The sequence below is a fragment of the Bubalus bubalis genome, chromosome 1, assembly GCF_019923935.1.
Source record: "Bubalus bubalis isolate 160015118507 breed Murrah chromosome 1, NDDB_SH_1, whole genome shotgun sequence".
Taxonomy (NCBI): Eukaryota; Metazoa; Chordata; class Mammalia; order Artiodactyla; family Bovidae; genus Bubalus; species Bubalus bubalis.
Genome location: NC_059157.1, coordinates 183,215,091 through 183,234,133, shown reverse-complemented (window position 1 = coordinate 183,234,133; position 19,043 = coordinate 183,215,091). Strand labels below are relative to the sequence as shown.

At 40.8% G+C, this 19,043-nt stretch overlaps 1 protein-coding gene across 2 annotated transcripts in view; it reads right to left on the bottom strand.

Moving 5' to 3' along the window:
* CPNE4 (copine 4) overlaps nucleotides 1–19,043 on the bottom strand; it is a 684,585-nt gene that overhangs the window by 47,550 nt on the left and 617,992 nt on the right. For both annotated transcript variants that reach the window (XM_025291737.3, XM_006057472.4), the window contains exon 8: nucleotides 5,975–6,073. In XM_025291737.3, the coding sequence (XP_025147522.1) occupies nucleotides 5,975–6,073 (99 nt within the window). The remainder of the gene's footprint in view (nucleotides 1–5,974; nucleotides 6,074–19,043) is intronic.

Here is a 19,043-nt window from a genome sequence, read left to right as displayed (position 1 = left end):
GAGGATAAAAGGCAAGCTTCCTGATGGGAGACATTGACTGTGGTGAAAACTGGGCCTTACTCTGGTAGAGGAGACAAATAGATTCAAGGGATTAGATATGGGAGACAGAGTGCCTGAAGAACTATGGACAGAGTTTCATAACATTGTACAGGAGGTGGTGACCAAAACCATCTCAAAGAAAAAGAAATGCCAAGAAGGCAAAATGGTTGTCTGAGGAGGCCTTATAAATAGCTGAGAAAAGAACAGAAACAAAAGGCAAAGGAGAAAGGGAAAGATATACCCAACTGAATATATAGTTCTAGAGAATAGCAAGGAGACATTAGAAAACTTCTGAAGTGAATAATGCAAATAAACAGAGGAAAATTATAGGATGGGAAAGACTAGTGATCTCTTCAAGCAAATTGGAGATACCAAGGGAACATTTCTTGCAAGGATGGGGCACAATAAAGGACAGAAATAGCAAGGAACTAACAGAAGCAGAAGAGATTAAAAGAGGTGGTAAGAATACACAGAAGAACTATACAAAAAAAGGCATTAATGATCTGGATAACCACGGTAGTCTGGAAATTCATCTGGACCAGGCATCCTGGTGAAGTCAAGTAGTGTGAAGTCAAGTAGGCCTTAGGAAGCATTACTACAAACAAAGCTAGTGGAGGTGATGGAATTCCAGTTGAGTTATTTAAAATCCTAAAAAATGATGCTGTTAAAGTACTGCACTCATTATGAAAGCAAATTTAGAAAACTCAGCAATGGCCACAGGGCTGGAAAAATTCAGTTTTCATTCCAATCCTAAAGAAAGCAATGCCAAAGAATATTCCAACTACTGTATAATTGCGCTCATCTCACATCCTCAAGGTAATGCTCAAAATCCTTCAAGCTAGGCTTTAACACTACATGAACTGAGAACTTTCAGATATACAAGCTGGATTTAGAAAAGGCAAAGGAACCAGAGATCAAATTGCCAAAATCCATTGGATCACAGAAAAAGGGAATTACAGAAAAAATCTACTTCTGCTTCATTGACTAGGTGAAAGCTTTTGTGTGAATCACAATAAACTGTGGAAAATTCTTCAAGAAATGGAAATACTACACCTCCTTTACATGCCTCCTGAGAAAGTGGAGGCCAAGAAGTTCAAGAAGTAACAGTTCAAACTGGACATGGAACAATGTACTAGGGTCCAGATTGGGAAAGGAGTATGTCAAGGTTGTATATTGTCACCCTGCTTATTAAACTTATATACAGAGTACATCATGCAAAAATGCTGGGCTAGATGAAGCACAAGCTGGAACCAAGATTCTCAGGAGAAATATCAACAACCTCAGATATGCAGATGATACCACTCTAATGGCAGAAAGCAAAGAGGAATTAAAGGGTCTCTTGATGAGGGTGAAAGAGGAGAGTGAAAAGCTGGCTTAAAACTCAATATTGAAAAGACTAATTCATCACTTCATGGCTAATAGAAGGGGAAAAGTGTAGAACCGTTGGCAGATTTCCTTTTCCTAGGCTCCAAAATCAGTGCATACCATGACTACAGCCATGAAATTAAATGATGCTTGCTCCTTGGAAGAAAAGATATGACAAACCTAGTTCAGTTCAGTTCAGTTCAGTTGCTCAGTCATGTCCGGCTCTTTGCAACCCCATGGACTGCAGCACGCCAGGCTTCCCTGTCCATTACCAACTCCTGGAGCCTACTCAAACTCCTGTCCATTGAGTCGGTGATGCCATCCAACTATCTCATCCTCTGTCGTCCCCTTCTCCTCTCATCTTCAATCTTTTCCAGCATCAGGGTCCTTTCCAATGAGTCAGTTCTTCACATCAGGTGGCCAAAGTATTGGAGATTCAGCTTCAGCACCAGTCCTTCCAATGAATATTCAGAACTGATTTCCTTTAAGATTGACTGGTTGCATCTCAATGCAGTCCAAGGGACTCTCAAGAGTCTTCTCCAACACCACTGTTCAAACCTAGACAGCGTATTAAAAAAGGAGAGACATCACTTTGCCAACAGGGTCCACATAGTCAAAGCTATGGTTTTTCTAGTAGTCACATAGATGTGAGAGTTGGACCATAGAGAAGGGGCTGAGTGCTGAAGAATTGATGCTTTCAAATTGTGGTGTTGGAAAAGACTTCTGAGAGTCCCTTGGGCAGCAAGAGATCAAACCAGTCAATCCTGAGGGAAATCAACCCTGAATATTCATTTGAAGGACTGATACTGAAGCTAAATCTTCAGTACTTTAGCCACCTGATGCGGAGTTAACTCATTGGAAAACACTCTGATACTGGAACAGATTGAGGTCAGGAGGAAAAGGGAATGACAGAAGATGAGATGGTTTGATGGCATCACTGACTAAATGGACATGAATTGAGCAAACTCAGGGAGATAGTGAAAAACTGGGAAGCCTGGCATGCTGCAGTCCATGGGGCTGCAGAGATTTGGACACATCTTAATGAAGGAAATGGCAACCCACTCCAGTACTCTTGCCTGGAAAATCCCATGAATGGAGGAGCCTGGTAGGCTACAGTCCATGGGGTTGCAAAGAGTTGGACACAACTGAGCGACTTGACTAATGCCTGAACAAGAACATAGGATCCATTTCCTCAGAGGCACTTAAAGACTCTTTCTTGTTTGTTTTAAAGCATCAGACTTCAGTATGCTTCAGTTGTGATGTATGCTATAATCTTACTTTTAATATGTTCCCAGCATTCTAAAGATGTAATATTTCCCGTGTTTATTGGTTTGTTTATTTCTCTTTGGAAAGGAGAACAAGGCAAAAGTTGGTAAAACTCTTTAAAATTCCAGAGGGTGATGTGGATAACTGTCATTAATTTATTAACTCAAAGGGGCCTTGTCTTATGCATTCAAAGAACCAACAACATCTCTGGATAAGTTCCTAGTTATTTGGGGAGTCACTTTATTTATAGCTTACTGTTGGTTTTAATTATAGTCTTGAAACTCGGAAAGCCTGCTCATGGGTAAAGGCCTCCATCTGACAAATTTCTTGCAATGCTGGGTGTACAACAGTATATAGAGTGGGTTGTGGAAGCTATGCGGAGAACTGCACTTGACTTCTCAGGCCAAAGAAAGGTATTCAACAAATGGTCTGATTCTGATTAAGTCTCTGATCCTAAAGGATATTAATTTATGTCCATCCAGTCTGGTTTTATCTTGACTTATATCTGAAAGGAGAGACTTGAACAATGAGTTGGGACATTTTCCCTGAGCAGTAATTCTGAGTCAGTAATTCAGACCAGGAACAGAGTCTTATCTCTTATAGAAAAGGTCTTTCTTTGCTATCACTCTTTTCTGGTCTATGGGTCTAGTGGTCCCAGAGTGAGGATGGCAGATATCTTGGTTTGAGTTCTTCCAGAAGCTAATGCTGAAGCAAAGATTTAAATTCAAGTAGCTGAGCTATTTAAAATCCTAAAAGATGATGCTGTTAAAGTGTTGTACTCAATATGCCAGCAAATTTGGAAAAACTCAGCAGTGTCTATAGGACTAGAAAAGGTCAGTTTTCATTCCGATCCCAAAGAAGGGCAATGCCAAAAAATGTTCAAACTACCAAAAATTTTGCTGATTTCACATGCTAACAAAGTTATGCTCAAAATTCTTCAAGATAGGCTTCAGCAGTATGTGAACTGATAATTTCCAGATATACAATCTGGGTTTTGAAGAAGCAGAGGAACCAGAGATCAAATTGCCAACATTCACTGGAGCATGGGGAAAGCAAGGGAGTTCCAGAAAAACAGCTACTTCTGTTTCATTGACTGTGCTAAAGCCTTTGACTGTGTGAATCACAACAAACTATGGAAGTTCTTAAAGAGATAGGAGAACCAGACCACCTTACCTGTCTCCTGAGAAACCTGTGTGTGGGTCAAGAAGCACAGTTCAAACTGGACATGGGAAAATGGACTGGTTCAAAACTGGGAAGGGAGTATGACAGGGCTGTATATTGTCACCCTGCTTATTTCACTTAGATGCAGAGTACATCATGTGAAATGCTGGGCTAGATGAATTACAAGCTGTAATCAAAATTGCCAGGAGAAATATCAACAACCTAAGATATGCATATGATACCACTCTAGTGACCAAAAGTGAAGAAGAACTAAAGAGCCTTTTGATGAAGCTGAAACAGGAGAGTGAAAAAGCTGGTTTAGAACTCAACATTCAAAAAATGAAGATCATGGCATCTGGTCTCATTAGTTCACGGCAAATAGAAAGGGGAAAAGTAGAGACAGTGACAGATTTAATTTTTTTGGTCTCCAAAATCACTGTGGATGGTGACTGTACCCATGAAATTAAAAGACACTTGCTCCTTGTAAGGAAACCTATACTGTATATTAAAAAGGAGAAACATCACTTTGCCAACAAAGGTCAATATAGTCAAAACTATGGTTTATCCAGTAGTCATAAATGGATGTGAGAGCTGGAGCATAAAGAAGGAGTTGAGCCCCGAAGAATAGATGCTTTTGATTTGTGGTACTGGAGAAGACTCTTAGAGTTCCTTGGACCACAAGGAGATCAAACCAGTCAATCCTGAAGGAAATCAACCATGAATATTCATAGGAAAGACTGGTGCTGAAGCTGAAGCTTCAGTACTTTGGCCACCTGATATGAAGAGCTGACTCACTGGAAAAGACTTGATGCTGGGAAACATTCTGGGAAAGAAGACAAAAGGAGAAAGTGGTGGCAGAATATAAGATGGTTAGATAGCATCACCGACTCAATAGACATGAATTTGAGCAAACTCCAGGAGACAGTGGAAGACAGAGGAGCCTGGTGTGCTGCAGTCCATGGGGTCACAAAGAGTCACACATGACTTAGCAACTGCACAACAACAACAACAAGAACAACAATTCATCTAGTAGGTATTTCTAGGAAACAACAGTAGAAGAGTGGGGGACTGGGAGAGAGTGATCAAGTCAGGGACTCCATTGTCAGCCAGGGTCACTCCCTGCTGGTGAGCTGTGTTCAGCTGCTCAGAGCACATCTCAGAGTTCTGCTGCCTGAAGGGCAATAGAGATGGGGTGTTATATCCTGCTTACCACTAGCTATTTTTTGAGGGCAGCTGTCTGAAATATGTACATCTTCCCCGACACATTCAGCCTGCTGTTGGCAGGTGCAGAGCAGGATTCAGCAGCCAGAAAAAGCTCTCAAGCAAAGAGATTCAGATTCTGCAGCTGAAGTTGGGCAGGTGAACCCTGGACAGGTTAGAGCAGAAGTTACATGGTCAGGGTCCAGATGACAGCAACTGAATAATAGATGCATGTATGTATCTATCAAAGTACAGGTGCCTGAAGGATACACAGAGAAGGGGCAGGCTTCTGCATGATGCAGTGAAATCCCTATGTGCCCCTGTGGTATGTGGTAGTGTTCAGATTTATGTCTTGATATCAAGAGTGTAAGAATTAAATGGTGAGACTAAATGAAAATCTGGTGCCCAAAATTCAGACTTGAAGGAATCAATTTGTCCAAAGCATTAAATGTGTAATTAATGCTATCAGGTTATGGAAATGTAGAGCTGGAAAGAGTACTGCTACTAGATAATAATAATAGTACATGTTTTGTAAGTTCCAGATACCCTGCCAAGTGTGAATCATGAATTATCTCATTTAGTCTTCACAGGTAGGTACCATTATCGCCTTAATTTTTTTTTAAGTGAGAAAGCTGAGACACAGAGAGACTAAGTCACTTGTTCAGGGCTACACAGCTAAAGAAAATCTGAACCATCCTTATTTGACTTCTCCACTTTGCCAGTGGACGAATGGTATCACACGGGGCAGGGTCCCGTCCAAAGTCGCACTAATTGCAGTAGGCTGGGTTGGCACTAGAACCTGGGTTATGGATCCCTCCATGCTCCCTCCTGGCCTCATTTAATTATACACTAATATTTCACCTCTAGCTGCTCTGTCTGGGTGCTAACGAGGCATCGTGACAGGCGAGTCTGAGAGAAATACCACAGGGGGCTCACCACGTACCTGTTTGCCTTCCATTGCTCCCCTCATCTCCTTGAAGGTTGAAGTGAATTCTCCAATGAAGTCATGTTTGCCATTGGAGTCCCAGTCCCATACTATGCACTGCAACAGAAAAGAAGTAATTTATTTTTTTTTAAACTTAAGACTGTGTCCACAGCAGCTGAAGGCAACGAAAACTTTCTGGGTCAAAAGTCTAGGATTGCAGCCTGTGGAATGAGGTACGCCTTTGGTTTCCACTGGCTTTACTTAGCATTTTTTGCCATGATCTCCTAGAAGCCCTGTTCTGCAACAGTGACTAATAATTTGCCCATTTTTCAGATAAGACCAGTAAGACCAAAAGGAGATAAGTGACTTGCCAAAGGTACCACATAGTGAATGAAAAGTCTGGGATTTGAAGGTATGTATCCTGACTCCAACTCTAATGCTTTCCCCACAGCAGAGCCTCCGTGGTTTGCAAATGGGACCAGGTGCCTGAGTTCATGCCTGTAGTTTCCACAGTGGCAGCAACGATTTGATTTTATGAATCACATTTTCTTTTTCTTTTTTCCTCTGAAGGCAAGAGAGCCAAAAAGTGAGATCATTAATTGTACCCAAGCAAAAAATGGGTGAAAAACAGAGAGGTGAGTTACATTGGTTAAAAAGCGGGCATCCATCACAGTTAAGACACGACCTTCCAACAAGAGGGCTCCACCTAACAGTGCTAATGCTACTTTCTGGGCTCCCAAGTAACACTTTGCAGAGTAATGCAGATTAAATCAATAGCCACCCCTCTGCTTGGCCACATGCTCTTAGATAAAGAGGGAGTCCCCATATTTTCTAGTGAGGAGGTTGGGCCAGGGTCTCAAGCACTTCAAATGTCACTTCTACATCTTAAACCAGGGATTTACAATCAGGAACCCCAGACCTCAGATAAGATCAAGGGAATAAATGAGACATTTACCTCAGAGGTTTTCCCTGGAATATTGGGGTACATGGGGCATCCTGGGTTTTTTTTTTTTTTTTTTTTGGATGAAGAACCTGCTGGTCAGTACTTCCTGGCAAACTTGGTGTGTAAATCTATTTTCTGACTGTGGGATACTGCACAGACCTAAAATGAAATATTGCCCCAAACAAAACATAATCTCCCCCTAAACTTGTTCCTGGGCTTCCCTTGTGGCTCAGCTTGTAAAGAATCTGCATACAATGCAGGAGACCTGGATTCAACACCTGGGTTGGGAAGATCTCCTGGAGAAGGGAAAGGCTATCCACTCCAGTATTCTGGCCTGGAGAATATATAGTATAGTCCTTGAGGTTGCAAAGAGTTGGACATAACTGAGTGACTTTCACTTTCTTTTCTTTCAAACTTATTCCTACTCATTTATTTTCTGTCACAGTGGATTTATCAACATCCATCCAGTGGGTAACATCATTCAGGAAGCACACTGTGAACAGCACACTGTCAAACACTTGTCCACTGATTTCAGCTACTCACCACAGGGGTTTTTCTCTCTCTTTGTCAGTTCCTGCCCACTGACTCTGGCACTCACACAGTCATTACCTGGAGCCAGAAGCAAAGGAAAGCTTGTCCAGCTTGGACACAGAAAGAAAAGGAAGTGTGTTCCTGGGGCTCTTTTTTTTAGGCTCTTAACTTTGGCCAGTAGTGAACTCAGCCCTGGGATACCTGAATCTGATGGTCAGATACCCAGTCTTCTGTTTTGGGGAGAAGCAGATAAAAATGTAAAGGGGTCAAAATCAATAAGAGGAAGAGAAGAGAAAGCAGACTTTTCTACACTCCCTTGTGTCTTACTGTGTTTCTTTTTAACTCTTCCCTAGAATATAGGAAAAGCAGGAGGGTAGGATTGACATATGTAAATACTACCATGTGTAAAATAGATAGCTAGTGGGAAGCTGCTGTATATATAGCACAGGGCCCTCAGCTTTGTGTTCTATGATGACCTAGATGGGTGGGATAGGGAGGGCAGAGGTGCAAGAGGGTGCAGATATATGTATACTTATGGCTGATTTCATACTGTTCATGGGGTTCTCAAGGCAAGAATACTGAAGTAGTTTGCCATTCCCTTCTCCAGGTAGTGGAGGTGATGGAATTCCAGTTGAGCTATTTCAAATCCTGAAAGATGATGCTGTGAAAGTGCTGCACTCAATATGCCAGCCAATTTGGAAAACTCAGCAGTGGCCACAGGACTGGAAAAGATCAGTTTTCATTCCAATCCCAAAGAAAGGCAATGCCAAAGAATGCCCAAACTACCGCACAATTGCACTCATCTCACACGCTAGTAAAGTAATGCTCAAAATTCTCCAAGCCAGGCTTCAGCAATACGTGAACCATGAACTTCCAGATGTTCAAGCTGGTTTTAGAAAAGGCAGAGGAACCAGAGATCAAATTGCCAACATTCGCTGGATCATGGAAAAAGCAAGAGAGTTCCAGAAAAACATCTATTTCTGCTTTATTGACTATGCCAAAGCCTTTGACTGTGTGGATCACAATAAACTGTGGAAAATTCTGAAAGAGATGGGAATACCAGACCACCTGACCTGCCTCTTGAGAAACCTATATGCAGGTCAGGAAGCAACAGTTAGAACTGGACATGGAACAACAGACTGGTTCCAAATAGGAAAGGGAGTACATCAAGGCTGTATATTGTCACCCTGTTTATTTAACTTCTATGCAGAGTACATCATGAGAAATGCTGGACTGGAAAAAACACAAACTGGAATCAAGATTGCTGGCAGAAATATCAATAACCTCAGATATGCAGATGACACCACCCTTATGGCAGAAACTGAAGAGGAACTAAAAAGCCTCTTGATGAAAGTGAAAGTGAAGAGTGAAAAAGTTGGCTTAAAGCTCAACATTCAGAAAGCTAAGATCATGGCATCCGGTCCCATCACTTCATGGGAAATAGATGGGGAAACAGTGGAAACAGTGTCAGACTTTATTTTTTGGGGCTCCAAAATCACTGCAGATGGTGACTGCAGCCATGAAATTAAAAGATCCTTACTCCTTGGAAGGAAAGTTACGACCAACCTAGATAGCATATTCAAAAGCAGAGACATTACTTTGCCAACAAAGGTCCGTCTAGTCAAGGCTATGGTTTTTCCTGTGGTCATGTATGGATGTGAGAGTTGGACTGTGAAGAAGGCTGAGCACCGAAGAATTGATGCTTTTGAACTGTGGTGTGGGAGAAGACTCTTGAGAGTCCCTTGGACTGCAAGGAGATCCAACCAGTCCATTCTGAAGGAGATCAGCCCTGGGATTTCTTTGGAAGGAATGATGCTAAAGCTGAAACTCCAGTACTTTGGCCACCTCATGTGAAGAGTTGACTCATTGGAAAAGACTCTGATGCTGGGAGGGATTGGGGGCAGGAGGAGAAGGGGACGACAGAGGATGGAGATGGCTGGATGGCATCACTGACTCGATGGACGTGAGTCTGAATGAACTCCAGGAGTTGGTGATGGACAGGGAGGCCTGGTGTGCTGTGATTCATGGAGTTGCAAAGAGTCGGACACGACTGAGCGACTGAACTGAACTGATGGCTGATTTCTCTTTGTTGTACAGCAGAAACTAACACATCATTATAAAGCAATTATACTCCAATTAAAAAAAGAATATAGGCAAATTTTGGTTTGTCACTGAATCTGAAGCAGAACTATCACTTCTTCTCTGCCCTCTTTTAGGTTTCCCATCATGCTTCTGTGAGTTACTACCCTTCTTCCACCTGCTGCCATAGCGTTCAAGATGTTTGCTCTCTTTAGGGGCAGAACCACCCTGGGGTAGAGGATGAGTCAGGCCCAACAGGGCTCCAGGCCCCACTTCCTTGGGCGGGCACGACTGCTTACATAGGCTCTGCTTGTTCAATCAGTGTCATTTCTCATCACGGCAGTTACAGAATTCTGTTTTAACCTTTTCAGAAGGGATCCCAGAGGAAGGAAGACACAGTGAGACATAAATATAAAAACACTATTTTCCTCTCTCTCCCTGCCATGAAGCTGGCTTATATAACAGCTCTGATGCAGCTGACAGAGGAATGCATCTTGGTGAAGAGTAAACAGATCAACTGCTCTGCAGAAAAGTTGAGACAGAGGCAGGTTCTTGGTGTAAATCAATAAGGAAGCCTTGACAGACTGGTGAGAGAGCAGCAGCTCAAAACCATCTACAAGCCAGGAGGCCTTCTCGAGTTCTTAAGCTTGCAGTGGAGTTTATCATCTTAAAATGTTTAAGCTTGATAGATGGTCTTATCAATGCCCTTGTTTACAGAGAAGGAAATTAATTAAAGAGAAGGGAAGTGACTCCTACAAGTTCATCCAGTACAGGATGGAGATGAAGTCCAGGTTTCCTACCTACCTAATTTCCACCTGAACACAAAATATCAAATTACAATAATTGCAACACATATAGTGCTTACTATGTGCCAGAAACTGTTCTGAATACTTTACCCAGATTCATGTATTACCCAGAACAATTCATCATTATGCCCATTTTACAGATGAGGAAACCAAGGCACAGATAGGTGAAGTAAGTTTTCTAAGACTACACAGCTAACAATAGGTAATCTTTGAATGAAAAGACGTTAAACTTCAGAGTTTGCCCTAACTGGTCATTTTATATGAACCCAAGCAATTTGTTTTTATGGTCTCTAATCCTGTACAATAATCTTGAAGTGACAATATTATTGTTATAATTTACAGATATTAGTCACAGGGTTCAATTCAGTTCAGTTCAGTCGCTCAGTCATGTCTGACTCTTTGTGACCCCATGGACTGCAGCACTCCAGGCTTCCCTGTCTGTCACCGACTTCCAGAGCTTGCTCAAATTCACATGCATCAAGTTGGTGATGTCATCCAACCATCTCATTCTCTGTTGTCCCTTTCTCTTCCTGCCTTCAATCTTTCCCAGCATCAGGGTCTTTTCAAGGAGTCAGTTCTTCACATCAGTGGCCAAAGTATTGGAGTTTCAGCTTCAGCATCAGTCCTTCCAAAGAATATTAAGGACTGATTTCCTTTAGGATGGACTGGTTGGATCTCCTTGCAGTCCAAGGGACTCTCAAGAGTTTTCTCCAACACCACAGTTCAAAAGCATCAATTTTTCAGTGCTCAGCCATCTTTATAGTCCAACTCTCACATCTATACATGACTACATGGAAAAACCATAGTTTCAACTAGATGGACCTTTGTCAGCAAAGTAATGTTTCCACTTTTTAATATGTTGACTAGGTCGGTCATAGCTTTTCTTTCAATGAGCAAGCACCTTTTAATTTCATGGCTGCAGTCACCATCTGCAGTGATTTTGGAGCCTCCAAAAATAAAATCTCTGTTTCCATTGTTTCCCCATCTATTTGCCATGAAGTGGTGGGACTGGATGCCATGATCTTAGTTTTTTGAATGCTGAGTTTTAAGCCAGCTTTCCCACTCTCCTCTTTAACTTTCATCAAGAGACTCTTTAGGTCCTCTTCACTTTCTGCCATAGGGGTGGTGTCATCTGCGTCGGTTATTGGTATTTCTCCCCACAATCTTGATTCCAGCTTGTGCTTCACCCAGTCTGACATTTCACATGATGTACTCTGCATATAAGTTAAATAAGCAGGGTGACAATATACAGCCTTGACTCACTCCTTTCCCAATTTGAAACCAGTCTGTTGTTCCATGTCTGGTTCCAACTGTTGCTTCTTGACCTGCATACAGATTTCTCAGGAGGCAGGTAAGGTGGTCTGGTATTCCCATCTCTTGAAGAATTTTCCACAGTTTTTTGTGATCTACACAGTCAAAGGCTTTGGCGTAATCAATAAAACATTTGTTTTTTGGTATTCTCTTACTTTTTTGATGATCCAATTCATGTTGGCAATTTGACCTCTGATGCCTCTGCCTCTTCTAAAACCAGCTTGAACATCTGGAAGTTCACAGTTCACGTACTGTTAAAGCCTAGCTTGGAGAATTTTGAACATTACTTTGCTAGCCTGTGAGATGGTGCAATTGTGCAGTAGTTTGAACATTCTTTGGCATTACCTTTCTTGGGATTGGAATGAAAACTGACCTTTTCCAGTCCTGTGGCCACTGCTGAGTTTTCCAAATTTGCTGGCATATTAAGTGCAGCACTTTATCAGCATTACCTTTTAGGACCTGAAATAGCTCAACTGGAATTCAATCACCTCCACTAGCTTTTTTTTTTGTAGTGATACTTCCTAACGTCCACTTGATTTTGCATTCCAGGATGTCTGGCTCTAGGTGAGTGATCACACCATTGCAGTTATCTGGGTCATGATTTTTTTGTATAGTTCTTCTGTATATTCTTGCCATCTTTTCCTAAATGCTTCTACTTCTGTTAGGTCCATAACATTTTTGTCCTTTATTGTGCCCATCTTTGCATGAAATATTCCCTTTGTATCTCTAATTTTCTTGAAGAGATCTCTAGTCTTTCCAAGTCTATTGTTTTCCTCTATTTCTTTGCATTGATCACTTAGGAAGGCCTTCTTATATATCCTTGCTATTCTTTGGAACTCCACATTCAGATAGATATATCTTTCTTTTTCTCATTTGCCTTTACCTTCTCTTCTTTTCTCAGCTATTTGTAAGGCCTCCTCAGACAACCATTTTGCTTTTTGCATTTCTTTTTCTTGGGGATAGTCTTGATCACTGCCTCCTGTACAATGTCACCACCCTCCAACCATAGTTCTTCAGGCACTCTATTAGATATAATTCCTTGAATCTATTTGTCACTTTCACTGTATAATCATAAGGGATTTGATTTACATCATATCTGAATGATTTAGGTGTTTTCCCTACTTCCTTCAAGTTAAGTCTGAATTTTACAATAAGGAGCTCATGATCTGAGCCACAGTCAGCTCCTGGTCTTGTTTTTGCTGACTGTATAGAGCTTCTCCATGTTTGGCTGCAAAGAATATAATCAAACTGATTTCAGTATTGACCATCTGGTGAGGTCCTTGTGTAGTCTTCTCTTGTGTTGTTGGAAGAGTGTGGTTGCTATGACCAGTGTGTTCTCTTGGCAGAACTGTTAGGCTTTGCCCTGCTTCATTTTTTATTCCAAGGCCAAATTTGCCTTTTACTCCAGGTATCTCTTGACTTACTACTTTTGCATTCCAGTCCTTTATGATCAAACGGACACCTTTTTGGGGTGTTAATTCTAGAATGTTTTGTAGGTCTTCATAGAACCATCATCATTACTGATGGGCATAGACTTGGATTACTGTGATGTTGAATGGCTCGCCTTGGAAATGAAGAGAGATCATTTTGTTCCTGTTGGGAGAGCTTCCTTTTGGGAGAGACTGACTGTAGGGGAAAGAGTTTTGTTCTGATGGGCAGGGCCATGCTCAGTAAATCTTTACTCCAATTTTCTGTTGATGGGTGGGGCTGTGTTCCCTTCCAGTTGTTTGACCTGAGACCAAACTATGGTGGAAGTAATGAAGATAATGGCAACCTCCTTCAAAACGTCCTGGGCATGCACTGCCACACTCAGTGCCCCAACCCTGCAGCAGACCACCACCGTCCCATGCCAGAGACTCCTGGACACTCACAGGCAAGTCTGGCTCAATCTCTTGTAGGGTCACTGCTCCTTCCTCCTGGGTCCTGGTGTGCACAAGGTTTTCTTTGTGCCCTCCAAGAGTCTTTTCCCCCACTCGTGTATAAGTTCTGTAATCAAATCCCACTGACCTCCAAAGTCAAATTCCCTAGGGGTTCTCAGTCCCTTCATCAGATCTCCAAGTTAGGAAATCTGTTGTGGGTCTTATAATTTTCTTAACAGTGAGAGAATTTCTTTGGTATAATTGTTCTGCAGTTTGTGGGCCGTCTGCCTGGTGGCTATATGGTGGAGTTAATGGTGACCTCCTCCAAGAGGGCTTATGCCACAGGGTGTGTGACCAGGTCTCCTGCACCTAGAGCCCTTGCCACTGCATCAAGCCACTGCTGACTTGTACTTCCACAGGAGACACTCAAACACAGTTCTGGCTCAGTCTCTGTGGGGTCTCTGGGTCCTGGTGCACACAAGCTTTTGTTTGAGCCCTCCTCTCTGAGCTTCTCTAGCACATATGAGGTTTGATTTTCAATGTGATTTCACCCCTCCTTCCCTCTTGCTGGGGCTTTTCCTTTGCTCTTGGACATGGGTTATTTTTTATTGGTGGGATCCAACATTCTCCTGTTGATGGATGTTCAGCAGTGAGTTTTAATTTTGGAGTTCTCACAGGAGAAGATGAGCGCATGTCCTTCTGCTGCTGCTGCTGTTAACTCGCTTCAGTCCTATCCGACTCTGTGGGACCCCATAGATGGCAGCCCACCAGGCTCCTCTGTCCCTGGGATTCTCCAGGCAAGAGTACTGGAATGGGTTGCCATTTTCTTCTCCAATGCATGAAAATGAAAAGTGAAAGTGAAGTCACTCAGTCGTGTCCGACTCTTAGCGACCCCATGGACTGTAGCCCACCAGGCTCCTCCATCCATGGGATTTTCCAGGCAAGAGTACTGGGGTGGGGTGCCATTGCCTTCTCTGCATGTCCTTCTACTCCACCTTCTTAGGCTCCACATTGGTTACAGGCTTAGAGAGATTAAAGACTTGACTAGACATATAGAAAGTGACAAAGATGGATTTTATTTCTTTTTCTTGTCCAATTGCTCTGACATGGACTTTCAACATTATGTTGAAAAGAAGGGGCAAGAGCAGGCATTCTTGTCTCATTTCTAATCTTGGAGAAAAAGCTTTAACATTTTCACACTTGAGTAAGATATTAGCTGTGGGCTTGTCATATGCAGCCTTTATTATGTTGAAGTAATCTCTAATTTTTTGAGCATTTTTACCATGAAAAGTTTTTGAATTTTGTCGACACAGGATTGCTAAAGCAATCTTGAGAGAAAGAATGAGGCTGAAGATGTCACTTCCTGATTTCAAAATATATTATAAAGCCATAGGAATTAAAACATAATGGTACTCCCATAAAGACAGATCTGTAGGCCAATGGAACAGAATATATACCCCAGAAATAGCCATGCATGTATGGTCAGCTGATATTTGACAAGGTGTCATGAATACACAGGGGGGAAAATGTAGTTCCTTCAACAGGTGATTTTTTGAAAATTGAATATCCCCATTGCAAAAAAATGAAATTGAATCCCTACCTTACATCATACATAAAAATCAACTCAAAATGGGTTGAAGGCTTAATCATGAGACTTGAAACTGTAAAACTCCTAGAAAAAAGACACAGGGGAAAATATTCTTGACGTTTGCCTAGGCAATGATTTCTTGGCTATGATACCAAAAGCACAAGCAACAAAAGCAAAAATAGACAAGTGGGACTACATCAAACTCCTACAGGAATTATAAAAATCTTCTGCATAGCAAAGGAAACCATAAATAAAGTGAAAAGTATCCTACAGAATGGGAGAAGATATTTTCAAACTGTATATCTAATAAGGGATTAATTTCCAAAATATATAAGGAAATCCTACAACTCATTACCAAAAAATTCCCCAATAACCTGATTTAAAAATTGTCAAAGAACTTGAACAGATGTTTCTTCAAAGAAGATATAAAAATGGCCAACAGGTAGATGAAAATATGCTCATAGTCATTAACTATTAGGAAATTCAAATCAAAATGACAGTGAGATATAATCTCATATCTATTAGGATAACAGTTATCTAAAAAATGCAAAAGATAACAATTGTTGACAAAGATATGGAAAAATTCAAGCCCTTGTAATGGTTGGTAGGGATATAAAACAATGCAGCATCCATGGAAAAGAGTACAGTGGTGGTTCCTTAAAAAATTAAAAATAGAACCACTATATGATCCAACAATCTCATTTTTGTGTATACATTCAAAGAACTGAAGTCAAGATCCCAAATGAAGATACCTTCATTCCCATGTAAACTTCAGCAGCATTATTTATGATAACTAAGATATGAAAACAACCCAAGTGTATGACTAATGAAAATGTGGAATACCTGTACAATAGAATATTATTCAGCCTTAGAGATTGACTCAAGATGGCAGAATAGAAGGATGTGCACTCATCTTCTCCTGTGAGAGCACCAAAATTGCAACTTATGAACAACTATTGACAGAAGGATGCTGGAACCCACCAAAAAGAGATACCCCTTGTCCAAAGACAAAGGAGAAACTGCAATGAGATGGTAGGAGGGGGTGCAATCATAATAAAATCAAATTCCTTCATGCTCAGTAGTTGACCTACAAACTGCAGAACAATAATACCATAAAAGCTCTCCCACTGTTGTGAGGGTTCTGAGCCCCACCTCAGGCTTCCCAGCCTAGAGATCTGGCAAAGGGACTAGGAATCTCCAGCGAATTTGACTTTGAAGGCCAGTGGGATTTGATTACAGACCTTTCAAAGGACCAAGGGAAACAGAGATTCCACTTTTGGGGGGCACAAACAAAATCTTGTGTGCACCAGGTCCCAGGGGAAAGGAATAGTGAACCCACAGGAGACTAAACCAGACCTATCTTCTAGTGTTGTAGAGTCTACTGTGGAGGCATGCATCAGTAGTAGCTGACTGTGGGGATGGGGGCACTGGCAGCAGCAGCTCTGGGAGGTGCCCCTTGGCATGAGCTCTCTCAGAGGTCACCATTAACCCTACCATAAAGCGTGTAGACCTCAGGGTTGGGTCACCTCAGGCAAAACAACTAACAAGGAAGGAGTACAGCGCCACCCATCAGCAGACAATCAGATTGAAGTTTTACTGATCATGGCCCTACCCACCAGAGCAAGACCCAATTTTTCCCACCGCTAGTTCCTCCCATCAGGAAGCGTACACAAGGCCCTTAGCTTCATCCATCAAACGACAGACAGAAGAAGCAAGAACAACAATTTTCCTTTTACCAGAAGAAAAATCACATCACAGAAAGTTAACCAAAATGAAAAGGCAGCAGATTATGTCCGAGGTGCAGGGACAAGATAAAGCATCAAAAAAACAACTAAATGAAGTGAAGATAGGCATCCTTCCAGAAAAGAAAATCAGAATAATGATAGTGAAGAAGATCCAGGATCTTGGAAAAAGAATAGAGAAGATGCAAGGAGTGTTTATAAAGACCTAGAAGAACCAAAGAACAAACAAACAGATGAAAAATACACTGGAAGGAATGAGTAGCAGAATAACTGAGGCAGAAGAATGGATATGTGACCTGGAAGACAGAATGGTAGAAATCACTGCTGCAAAACAGAATATAGAAAAAGGAATGAAAGAAAAAAGACTGTAGACAGTCTAAGAGACCTCTGGGACAACATTAAATACATCAATATATGCATTATAGAGGTCCCAGGATGAAAAAAGAGGGAGAAAAGACCTGAGAAAATATTTGAAGAGATAATTGTTGAAAAGTTCCCTAACACGGGAGAGGAAATAGTCAACCCCAGGAAATGCAGAGTGTCCCAGGCAGGATAAACCCAAGGAGGAATACACGGAGACACATAGCAATCAAATTGCCAAAATTAAAGACAGAGATAAAATATTAAACACAGGGGGAAAATGATAAAATAACATACAAGGGAAGTCTCATAAGGTTATTAGCTGATTTCTCAATAGAAACTCTACAAGCCATAAGGCAATAGCATGATATACTTAAAGTGATGAAAGGGAAGAACCTACAACCAAGAATAGTTTACCCAGCAAGACTCTCATTCTGATTTGGCAGAGAAATCAAAGGCTTTACAGATAAGCAAAAGTTAAGAGAATTTGGCACCACCAAACCAGCTTGATCAGCAATGCTAAAGGAACTTCTCTAGGGAGGAAACAGAGAAGGAAATGACCTACAAAAAGTAAACCCCATAAATTAAGAAAATAGTAATAGGATCATATATATTGATAATTGCCTTAAATGTAAATGGATTAAATGCACCAACCAAAATACTTAGGCTGGCCAAGTGAATGAAAACATGTACATGTATGCATTTTTACTTATCATATCACTCTACTTAACCCCTTAAATTGTATGTAGTTATTTTATATTTTTGGAGAAGGAAATGGCAACCCATTCCAGTATCCATGCCTGGGAAATCCAATGGACAGAGTAGCCTGGCAGGCTGCAGTCCAGGGTGTCACAAGAGTTGGACACGACTTAGCAACTAAACACCGCCACCATTTTATATTGTTAGGTTAATCATGCTTCCATTATGACTTGGAATTATCTTTTATTTTTTGTCATATTACTGATTGTGAAAACTGATAAGCATATTTTAACATTGTGATTTTGTAACTATCATGATTGGTCAACAGAAAATAATAGACTTTTATATCAATAAAACTATCATTTAATAGAAAAACCTGTAATCACTTTTTAAAATCCAGATGCACATTAAAATTATCTTGGAATTTTTTGAAAAATGCAAGTGCCCCGGTATTTTTTTTCCCCCCAAAGCTCCAGATGTGATTCTAATGAGCATGGTGTTTTTTAAAGTATCTTTGATATTAATTTCTAATATTGATATTAGCTCCTCATTTATATGCTTTCTTCTCTGCAATCACCCTCTGTGTCTTTTCAGTCTTTTAAATTTATTGAGGCTTTCAATGGCTAAGTCAAAGATCTTTCTTGGTAAATGTCACATTGCACTTGAAAATATGTGGGTTTTTCTAAAATATCTTCTGATATTGATTTCTAACATAATTCCACAGTAGTAGAACATATTCTGTATAATTTCAATACTTTTAAACCATGAAATTTTTGCACCTTGTTTTACGTCCCTATATGTGTTCCAGTGTCTTCTGGTTTATAGTCTATAAGAACTTGAGTAGAATTTGTATCCTGCTGTTGTGTGAAAATTGTATAAATCTTATGTTGAACTGGTCATAGTGCTTTTCAGATCTACTATATCCTTCTACTTTTCTGTCTATTGATTCTATTAATTTTTGAGAGTGATATTGAAACTTCAGCTAAAAATCTTACTTTATCTACTTAAAAATAATTATATAGTGGAGCTATATGTAACTTTCTTCTGTATTTTCCAAGTCTCTTGTAAATGTGCTACCATAGTTTTGTAATTAAAATTTTTTAAAGGAGTATTATACAGCCTTAAAGAAGAAACTCTTCCCATTTGTAACATGGATGGACGTTATGTTA